At 40.8% G+C, this 11,818-nt stretch overlaps 1 protein-coding gene across 5 annotated transcripts in view; it reads right to left on the reverse strand.

Annotated features, from left to right (window-relative positions):
• The window catches only part of csnk1a1 (casein kinase 1, alpha 1), a 34,897-nt gene extending 25,300 nt beyond the window's left edge, over positions 1-9,597 (reverse strand). For all 5 annotated transcript variants that reach the window (XM_044204430.1, XM_044204429.1, XM_044204428.1 and 2 more), the window contains exons 1-2: positions 8,861-9,597; positions 8,452-8,558 (exon numbers count right to left, since the gene is read on the reverse strand). In XM_044204430.1, coding sequence (XP_044060365.1) covers positions 8,452-8,558; positions 8,861-8,983 — 230 coding nt within the window. In that variant the 5' untranslated portion in view covers positions 8,984-9,597. The remainder of the gene's footprint in view (positions 1-8,451; positions 8,559-8,860) is intronic.
• Positions 9,598-11,818: the final 2,221 nt, after the last annotated feature.

An 11,818-nucleotide genomic window follows, 5' to 3' on the forward strand; every position in this document is an offset into this window, starting at 1 on the left:
GACCGGTGGCACTGACTTCCCACATAATGAAGACCCTGGAGAGACTAGTGCTGGAACAGCTGCGGCCCATGGTCAGACCCCTTCTGGACCCCCTTCAGTTCGCCTACCAGCCCCGGCTGGGAGTTGAGGACGCCATTATCTTCCTGCTTAACCGCATCCACACCCACCTGGACAAGCCGGCAAGCACGGTGAGGATCATGTTTTTTGACTTCTCCAGTGCTTTCAACACCATCCGTTCAGCCCTGCCGGGTGAGAAGCTGGCAGCGATGCAGGTGGATGCCCCCCTCGTGTCCTGGATTGTGGACTACCTGACTGGCAGACCACAGCACGTGCGCCTGCAGCACTGTGTGTCGGACAGCGTGGTCAGCAACACTGGGGCCCCTCAGGGGACTGTCCTCTCTCCCTTCCTCTTCACCATCTACACCACAGACTTCAGCCACCACACAGAGTCCTGCCACCTTCAGAAGCTTTCTGAGGACTCTGCTGTGGTGGGATATATCAGCGGTGGTGATGAGACCGAGTACAGGGCTGTGGTGGGGAGCTTTGTCTCATGGTGTGAGCAGAACCATCTGCAGCTCAATGCGACAAAGTCTAAGGAGCTGGTTGTGGATCTACGAAGGGCCAAGGCACCAGCGACCCCGGTTTCCATCCAGGGGGTCAGTGTGGACATTGTGGAGGACTGCAAGTACCTGGGAGTACACATGGACAATAAACTGGACTGGGCTATCATTCCTGCCTGTGGCCATCAAAGTCTTTAACTCCTTAGACACTCCTCTTTAAGTGTCAGTCTATATAACCCTAAGTCATTAAACTGGACATTGGATCATTAACATCACTGCAATACTTAAAATTTTGTGCAATATTCTCTGTTTAATACTGCTGTGCAATATACTCTGTTTTCAGTTTAATTTATTGATATTTATTAATACTTATTACTGCTGTGCAATATCCACCGTCTAATCTGGTTAATCTGCACTTAACTTGAAAGTACTCATTATTGCACTATTACTTCTTACTTATATTATTACATTGCATTATTATACCGTACTATACTTAACCTGTTAATCCACTTTTGTACTTAATTTATCTTAGCTGTATTATAGTGTATTAAATTTTGATTTGCACATCTCTTATTTCTTACTAGAAATAATTATTAATATTTCTATTTTATTAGTACTTTTATTCCTGTGTGGATTGATGTGACAGGTTGCAGCTGTAACCAAAGTTTCCCCTCGGGGGTTCAATAAAGTATTTCTGATTCAGATATAAGACAATTAAGGTTATCGTAACGCTGCTGTAAGAGATTCTTACGGCATGCGAGCAGTCAGAAACTGATCTCCCAGAGATGGCCCTCTTCAGTCTTCACTCTTCTCAGGTACGTTGCACATACCAAGCACAGAAGACAGGAGCTTTTTTTTGGACCACTCAGAAGGCATGGTTCTCATTTAACTCCCTGTGACTCTGTCCTTGCAGATATTTTGGATTTAAAATGCCGATTTTCAAAGAAAGGTGACAAGTTTGCATCCCTGTCATTGTATCTGGCGAAAAACAAGTTAGCCTCATCAGGAGCAATAGTGCCCTCAAAAGCACATGTTGTGATCAGACTGCCCCAGAAGGTGGTAGTGCATGGGAGACATAGCTGATCTTAATGTCAAAACAAGTCAATTGTCTCTGGTGGGACAGGTAACAAATTGTTAAAAAGAGTGGGATGGCTGAGAGTGTGCAGTGATTAAATTCTGTTAATAAAAGATGTTAGCTATATTAATGCTCATTTCTATTGATTCTATTCATAAATCACATATGCTGCCATACTTCCTTTATCTTTTGACAATGAGCTATGTACACACACACACACACACCCCACTCCATCAGTGGAGCTGTGGCCCCACCTCCACACATTCACTATGCTTCTTTGCAGACTGTAAGCTAGCTTGCTGGTAGCTGCTGCAGAGCCTTGGCTCTGTGTGGAAATACTTCAGCTGAGAGGCTGGCAAACTAAAAGGATATCAGCTAGCCTCAAAGCAAAACATAGTACAGAGCAGTACCAACTTATGTTGCAAACAAGAAATTTAGCAAATTTCAACATTTCAAAAATCACTACATTAAACAAGATGACAAATTAAACCATGCACTGTGTTGTGCAGCCCCAATGGTTTGGTATTTCAATAGCAACATATGTGTGTTTATTTAACAGATAATTACAATCTTCTGCTGACTCAGATTGCTGTGCTGCTTCATAGATGTAAGTCAAATGGAAATAAAAACCAGTAACTTTCCTTTTAAAACCTTTTTGCTTGCATGTGTGCCATTGTTGGCCATTACAGTCACTGCTGACGTGTCCAGGGCACGCACCCTATTTTTCCGCTGATAATGCTACATTGTGAACAACAAATCTGTGTTGAAATTGTAGAAATAAACAAAGAAACCTCACTGAGAAAGAAAACTTACTGTCTGAACATGTACTGTATGTCTCCAGCACCAAATGGAAAGCAGCAAACCGGGTAGTTACTTTGGTAATGGCTGAAAAAAACTCCTCAAATACCGTTTCACCAGTCACACACGATAGATGGTGAAATAACAGTGTTATGAGCCGTGTTTAATTCAGCGTGTATCTGATCCACCAACCAGCATGTATTTTAGTGAGCAATCATACATTTTTGAAACGTTTGCCTCTCATTTCCGCGGTCTCACGTCTCCCACTAAAATAGCGCAGTTAAACAACGGAGGCTGGTAGCAAGTTGAGGTGACAAAATCTGAAATGTGAAGTTTGTATGGAAATACAGTTTCTTTATTGATGCCAAATTGACAAGAGGACTGTCGACATATGACGCCTTTTATCTTGTGTTTTAGCGGACACGTAAGGAATTGTTAGTGCGTCATTTCTTAAAGGGAGTCTGGTGTAATACTTTCCCCGTAACGTGCAGGGAGCTTCTGTTAAACTTTAAAAAATATACATACGGTATGTATATTTTTATACATACAATAAATAAATGATTGCCCTTTGTATGCGTGTTTTTAAACTACTTTCCTAATTTAACATGATGTGCTTGATGGTGTTTGACTCCTGATGAAACTTGAAAGCTCAGAATTCCCGGTGCCCTTTAGCTTCCCTTTTCAGCATTTGTTCACCCAGAAAAAGCTAATATTTCTCTGTATAATATAACTTGCTCTTTGTCAGCTGCTGTGCGTCTGCAGTGTATTTATAGACATGTTTCATTTTCAGATACATTTTCAACATACATGAATAGCCATAAATTATAACCACGAGTTTAACACTACAATTTGTCAAAAAAACAAAAACAAAACTCAAATGACCACCTGTGGGTCGCGGGGACTCACTAAATTGAAAACCTATCGACATCACTGTCAGTGCGAGACTAGCTATTACCAGTGATTTGGCCATAATTTTTCCCCCCCCGTTTAACTGTAATCCCTAAAATCTATCAAGCCTGAGAAATGTCACAAGCTATTCAGGAAGACACTGACACAGGTCAAACCCATGTTGGTAGTCTATCTCAATGGGTCAACGTACCTTATATTGTAGTTTTCACATTAGCTAAACATTTATTAAGAGAATTGAGACTCTGTGACAGGGCAGATGTGGCTTGGTGGTAGAGCGGGTTGTCAACCAATCGGAAGGTCGGCGGTTTGATCCTGGCTTCCCCCGGCCCACATGTCAAGGTGTCCTTGGGCAAGACATTGAACCCCAAATTGCTCCCGAGGGCTGTGCTTTTGGTGTGTGTGACGGATTAGTTTATTTGTACTGATGAGCAGTTGGCACCTGCCATCAGTGCATGAATGGGGTGAATGTGATATGTAGTGTTAAGCGCTTTGAGTAGTCGGAAAGTCTCGAAAGGCGCTATACAAGTACAGTTCCTTTAACATCAAAGACAGTCCAATTTCCCAGATTAGAAAAAGTTTTATTAGCTGGCAAATTGCACAATACTAATCAACATGTGCTCCAATTCAATTACTTGTACATAACCCATCATTATGCAATTACCAAACAGAGACAAAAGCTGAAACGCAAAGCTTTTCCTTTCTCAAACATGGTAAATATCTTAAATCTAAAATACTGGTGATGTGTGGGGAATGGGAAGCTCAGTCATACTTGCACACTTCGCTAACACTGTTTTAAAAAGGTGCATTACACCATGAAAAAGGACCAGAGTTCTTTCAACTTCATAAAATTCTAATTCACCATTAAGCCTGCTTTCTTCAACTGCACCAAAAGGCTTGAGTCAGTGTGAAACAACAGAGCAAGAATGGGGAAAAGACAGAAACTATGATAGGTGGTGACTGTATAAAAAGGTAAGCCAGGTTATAGTACAAGTGGAGGAGGGGCAGCAGGACCAGCAGGTTGGACAGGCTCTAACAAGACTTTGCGGCAACATGAAGCCAGTATTACCAGAACAAATATTCAATGAACAGTCCCTGCTTGCATTACAGTAAAGGTGGAAAACCTTTGCTTCAAAACCTGCAGGAAAAGTGGACCAAAACAACCACCAACATTGGCTGGTTTTCTCAGCCTCAGCTGATATTCACTGTCCTATGAAGGGATATTTGGTTAAAAGGTCAGGAATAAAAAGGTCCCCATTTTCTATCCAGCATAATAAAAACAACAGTAGTACATATGGCAGTGTTTAAACACAGGTCAGATCAGGTCAAAATGTGTTGTGTAGGCCAATGTGCTCACCAAATTTCAAGCAGAAGCTTCAAACGAGTTATTGTAATTAACACTGCCTCCCATTAGTCATACTGATGCTAGTTTGACAACCCATTATTACAACTCACTTCCTGGAGCCTACAAAAATTATTTTAAGTTGCCAGTTCTAGGACTCCACAGTGGGAGTGGCATCCAACCCACGTGTGATTATATCCATGACAGGGGTTACCTTACGCAGCTGGTGTAATTTGTAAAGATGTGTGTGTTCAGAGTTCAGGTTTCAACCAAGTCATCATGCCTTAGTGGCTCCACAGTCATTGTGTCCATTCATTCATGTGCCAGCTGTACTGTATAGTGAATATGGCCGCACATGTTAGCCAGATATAGAACAGGGAAAGAAAATCTACACCATGCAAATGATGGTATGTTCTGCCTCTTTCTCTGGCAGCCCTTTTAACATGTACAAGTATATTGGAAGAATATGCATGGTGTGCTTAGTAAATTCTTAATAATCTGCTATTGATCATTAACATGGCTGACATTTCATCTCAAAACATTAAAATGTGCACCCTTAATTTGCACTCTTTTTTTCCCTGTTAATGTCAAAAAAAATTCTAATCCTCTGATTCAATGCTGTTAACATTAACAGCTGACTAGTAGAATATAGACAATTCACACTGTCGCTCAGAGTGACTGAGGGGACAAGAATTTCTAGTAAATCAGGCCATGATGCACAGCACTACTTTAACCATGTGCCATCATGACCAACGTTTACGTTCCAACCCTACAGCAGTCAATTAGACAGTTCCTCTTCTCTGCTGTTGCAGAAGTTACTCAGAGTTGTACTATTTCAGGGGACTGTAGACAAACAGTAATTGTAAGAAGCTGTTGAGAATGCCTCTACACTTGCTAAACAGGCTGAGATCAAGTTTTAATTGGGGGTATGCAGTAAGTACACAGGTAGAGTTTCCATCTTTCAGACAAATTATGAACAAGATAGCAGACAGATAAGGGTTGTATGTCTTTTAGAAAGTAACACAAAGTCAATGGGCAATAGGATTGGGCCGATGAACGATGCCATCGTCCATCGCCAATGACTGACAGCCACTGAGCCCTCTACCATCATGATTTATCCATCAACAACACTACTAAATACCCATATACATTGGTTTTCAGCTGAAAAAAAGTGTTTGGGGTTTAGCTACTCTTTAAGCATAGTGTTCCTGCTGCAGCTTTCAGACCGTGGTCGGGAAGCACAGGGAAGACTGTTTTCCTCCAGGGCTGAAGTTGATGCTAACCACCTTCACTTTTACCCAGCAGCTGGGAGGCAAGACACGGGAACGTCTTGGGTACTGAGGAGCTGCAGCGTTTATTCATGGGCAAACTGTAACCTACGCTGTACATTTACTGCCACTCCACTGCTAACCTTTCCCTCTGCTCCGATCGCCAACACCTGTCTGCTCTGAGTGCAGTCACCATCACTCTCTCGCTCGCCCGCCCACACACACACTCACTACGCACTGCTCCTCAAAGAAGCCACGCTGCTCTTATAACATAGGGAGGAAAAGTAAAGAAAGACCAGGTGAGGATGGGATGTGAATGGGCTCAAATGACCCCCCCCAAACACACACACAACCATGTCATTGTCCATCCCGATGTTTCTCTGTGGACATCGTCATGTGCCAATTTGGTAGACATCGCCCAACCCTAATGGGTAACATGATATTTTCCACGAGAAGTGCAACAGAGGCCAAAATGACCCTTTTTACTTAAAAAAAAAAAAAATAAATAAAAAAAAGTATGCACCGCTGTTAATGATGACCCATACATCATGCCAGTCCTTGACCTTCCCTAAAATGGTATTAACGATAAGGTACAAGTAGATTTATTCTACAGAATATGTTAAATAAATCTGTGAGCTAATTAATCCGATACAAGTTGAACCATGATAATACTGACTGATGCTGAGTAAAATCTGCACAACTGTTGGAATTATAACATGCATTCTATTTCACCTTAACAAAATATTCAACACTAATGAATTTCACATATAATTTTATGTGGCAGACAAGAGAATGAAACAAACACATTAAAAAGAGAATAATAAAGAAATGATAAGCTGCGTTTCCCCAGGGACTAGGAACCTTTGGAGGAACTCAGTGTGTTTTCACCGCAGTGCCCAGGGTCTAAATTAAGGGACATTTTTTGTAGACCAGTGTGTTTACTCCTGCGACCACCGGTAGCCCTCGTCCCATGCCTCCTGCTGAAGCGCACAAACGCTGTATTTCGCACATTTATATTTCTGCAGATTAATAAATAGTTGTGGAAGTAAATGTGTGTAAAGTGGCTGTTCTTGTATCTGAAAACAAGTATATACTACTGTATATGTAAAAAGAAACGTAATGCTTATGCTTGTGCTATCATATTCTAATATTACAACACTCTGAGAAAGTAGTGGCTCTCAATTTCACCAATATACACTGGTAAGCTCAGTATTTAAAACAGGTGAGAGTGCACAGGTTAAAATAAGCAAAAGGTCTTTATGCTGAATTGCACGCGATGTGTTTAAGTTAAAACAATAGAGTTATGCAGCTGTGTGATGGGTGTAATTTGCCTTATCCTGGTTCCTGGTACTTTTGGTGGAACAGCAGCTTATAGTGATTTTTCAGTGGGACTGGTGGACCAAATAAACAGTGAAAAATACAGGAAAGGAAATCTATAATATTTCTCCACCGCTTTTGTCTGTAACTGTCAAAATTATTAAGAGGTAAGCACACACAGTGGCTTAAGCTTTTGTTGTATCTCACTCACAAAAAACCTTGGGTGTACCAAACAATCCTGCTACCATGATCAAACAATAAATATTAACATTCAATTTGTTTTTTGCTAAATTAACTTGCATTGACCGCAAATGACTTCTCATCACTTATGACTGTATTTCCACTTTGGTACATCTAGTGCCCAGTAGTACTGTCTTCCTCAATGGCTGCACGCACACAACCGTCTCATTTTATCCAATAAATAAACAAATAAATAACTGCCACAGGCACATGTGTCAGCTACTGTTTTCCAGTGACTGATCAATTTTACATGCCAATTCATAATATAAACATAAAGGTAAAACAGCACACCATAAATACTAGTACATAGTGTATGTTCTATAGCTGTAGTACACATAGTGGAAGTGGGGCACAGCTTGTGTCTCTCCAACGGTACCATTTGCTCCTTTGGGCTACACCCCACTCTTAACAGTTACTTGAATACAACAAAACATATTGTGTGACCCGTTACAGGGTAAGGCAGGGGCTGAAATCTCGCGCTGAAAACACGCTTCTACCGTGGGGCTCTGATTGTTGTTTTCGCTTCTGTGCTCCGCCGCCATTTTCTAACAGGGTAGAGGAGGACATGTTGGGAGCTAACAACAAAAGAGGAGCGGCCATTTCCAACCACATAGCTGCTTTTCCTCAGACCTAACAGCTGTTTTTCACGATAAAAGTGCACATCTGGGGTCTAAACAGGACTGACACAAAACAACGTAAGATGTTTAGTGAAAACGCGCCGGGGTTTTTAAGCGTTCGCGGAAAATATATCGTTACTAGAATAGACTAAGTAACGTTAGGCAGATTAGCAGGCCTAATACCAACAAGGTTGCTGCCACTTTAACATTAGGTGTCTTTTCCCCGAAAGCAAGCTTTACCACACCAATATAGACAATGAAACGTAACAAAAGTGTGTCACTTTATTGTCGGTAACGACAGCACGATGTAAAAACCAATTCCCCTTACCTGATGTGTGGAATCCCGACACCACCTTGTAGGATTTTGTACAGCTTGCTTTCGTATAACAACTGTGGATGTCTGGCTTTCTGTGATTCCAATTTTACAGCTACCTCCTGAAAATGTCACACACAAAAGATAACATTCATATTAACAGCTCTGTTGTCACTGCGCCAGTTACAGTTACGACAAACATCTTGGCACACGCTGTAAACTGAATAATGCCAATTAATGCGCTGTGTAGCCGCTGTAGCCGCATCAATGTTACAGCTTGATGGCGACAAGTTAGACTTGCTAACTTACAAAGCTATGTTGCAATCTGCCTCAAATACTTTTGGCTCAGCCACCGTTGTGTTCGCTACCAACTTTCCTACAAGAACAGACAAATGTAACGTCAGACGTTGATGCAGTAAATTACCTCTCCATTTGTGATGTTGATGGCCAGATATATGTCACCGAAAGATCCCGATCCAATTTTTCTGACAAGCTTGTATTTTCCACCGACTATAAATTCGGCTTTGGAGCCACTGCTGCTCGCCATAATATCCACCAAATGACAATCTCCGCCCGATTCAATTGTGTGTGGCAGTCTAGCCCGGTTGTCAGCAGAACACACAGAGTCCTGTATATCCACTTGGTGTTGATGAGGGTAATTATGGGCTAGCTGTTACTCCAAACAATATTATCGACAACTAACGTAACAAGCAAGTTGGAAAATAGATTTCTCCTGGCGTTATTCGCTTTATTCATATGCTACCGGCTACAATGGATCTGTGTTAAAATGAAATCTCCTCACGGGATACCGTGTCAGTATATACATCCAAAACTAAATCCGAAAAAGCTTACGGCCTTCAACAACCACCCAGCTACCTCGAAGTAGCAGCTAAGTTAGTGATATCTAACGTTAGCTAACGTTAGCATCAAGCTAAAGCTGTCTCAAGGACCGCCGCGGAAAAAGATGTCCGGACCTCCTCCGTGCTGAGGGGCAGAAACTGCCTTTTTAATTACACGTCCGATAGTATTGTTGCTTTTTCAATCTTTTCAGTCCTTTAAGAGCGTTTTCGGCAAACTTCAAGGGTCGCAACCGTCTGTACAAAGCGCAACCCACTCACTCCGCCATCTTGTCTTCTCTACCCTTTCTCTCAGCTGGTTTCCGTTGGAGGCGATTAGCTAAGGTTAGATATCTCATGACCACTTCAGGTACTATCGGAAAAAGTAGAATCTAGACTCATGACATATATGAACGCCGCAACAAGGTGATAAGAAATGGTGACGGGATAAGAAGGGGTTTCTCTGTGATGCCCGCAATGTACCCAGTCAACAACTGCAAAGTTAAAAAGTGATTTATTATGCAACCAGTGTTTGTTAATAGGATGCTAATTTATGCTAAAACACGAGTGTATTTTGTATTGCACTTTTGTGCACCTGTGCATCTTTTCGCGTCAGAATTTTAATGTCAAATATAAACGAAGCAACCACCAAAGCTTCTGGAGACCCTGTGATTATTTGTACATGGTCCGTGTTTTTGTCGTGTTCGACCCCAGAGCCCTTGAATGCACCCACAGGTGGTATTTACTACTGACGTTTGAATAGGCTGCGTCATGTTTCAGAAGCTGCCCATTTTCGACATTTTTCAGCAGCCAGATGTTGTGCTGTTTAGTTCATTTTTCTTTATCTTTTATTGGGTTTTTGCTCTCTCAATTCAATGGAGCTTTATTGACATGGAAAAACAGACGTTAACATTGCCAAAGCATTTGTGAAATAAAAACATAAACATAAAGAGAAGAAATGTGCCATTAAAATATATACAGATAAGTAAGATAAGATAATAATAATACAAATCTCTCTCTCTCTCAAACTTTATGATACGTTTCTCTTAAAGGAGACCCCCCCCAAAAAAAAAAAAAAATCATCCACTGGTGGTTTGTTTTATTAACATAATAACAACATAATGATGTAAAGGCCCATTTATACTCATAGGCCTAGGCCTGCACTGTTTTGTATCTGGTTTCACTTGTTAACGAACCACTATAAATATGTAGCACAACAAAAGCTAGTTTAGGCTGATTTAAATAATCTGACTAAGGCTGGCAGTGGGGGTAACAGTCTGTTCTTCCTATTCTGCCAATGTTGCCTGAATGCAGCATGAGGGTGGGGACTACATTGGTGTGGGCACGTTGCTTCAGGTACAGGTGAGAAAATCATAGCACAATCCAGATAGTCCAGTTTGAGCAATAAATCCACAAGTTTGAAGGTTTATCAGACAGCAGAACACAGAAACAACCGTCTGTTGGGGCAATACAAAATCATTAATTTCCTTATTTGCCTAAAAGTAGTAGATTTTATACAGAGAATAAAAAATACTGTAATCGGCCAATAAAATATTCACCAAGTATTAGATTTCCATTGTAGAATGTAACTTCCTCCCAGTTTCCTAAACAGGAAACATACAGAGGAGGTCAAGTGTCGTGCTTGGGTGATTGAATGTTGATCTTAGAGGTGCATTTATTTATAATTGCTGATTAGTTTGAGGACATATATCAGCCATATGCTGTTCAATGTCCACCCGCTTTTCCAGATGGACTTTAGAGTCCGTAAGTGCACTACAGTTGCACATAGACTACACTGCACAGTTTTTTTTTCACCTGCTGCCTCCTGCAGGTGTTTAACAGGAAGGTATTAGCCAGTCCGTGGGCACCACCTACTGCTGATCCACCTTTCACAACACATACTAAATGTACTGTGAAGGAAAAACAGCCAAACTACAGTGATTCAGTAATTGTATAGTATAGTACATTTAATTCAATTCAATACAACTTTGTTTAAAACTGCAAGGGCAATTGTAAGCAGCAGCTTGCCACCCAGGTCAACAAATACACACACAATAAGAGAAGAAAAAACACTGTCAATCACAAAGCTAAAAACAGTGAAAAGCTATAAAACTTTATGAGGAATTGGTAATTGGTAACAATAAATTGATATAGATATCTCAAAATATCTAAAGAAAATACAAACTAATGAAAAAAATAGTATAGTATTGTACAGCATGTTACAGTGTATAGTATAATAAAGTATAATAATACAGTGGTAGTATTGTACAATACTACAGTATAGTCAGGGATAGAAAGAGTACTAGACTATTTTATTAAAGTAAAAGAAGGTATATCCATCAGTGAGTTTGTCTTTGTACTCACCTGTCTGAAAATCATTCTGTGAGCCACGAAGTCCTCCACAATTCAATTCAATTCAATTCAGTTTTATTTATATACAACCAATTCATAACAGAAGTTATCTCATTGCACTTTTCCTATAGAGCAGGTCTAGACCGGACTCTTTATAATATTAATTACAGAGACCCAACAAATCCCACCATGAG

Source organism: Siniperca chuatsi, linkage group LG8, assembly GCF_020085105.1.
Source record: "Siniperca chuatsi isolate FFG_IHB_CAS linkage group LG8, ASM2008510v1, whole genome shotgun sequence".
Taxonomy (NCBI): Eukaryota; Metazoa; Chordata; class Actinopteri; order Centrarchiformes; family Sinipercidae; genus Siniperca; species Siniperca chuatsi.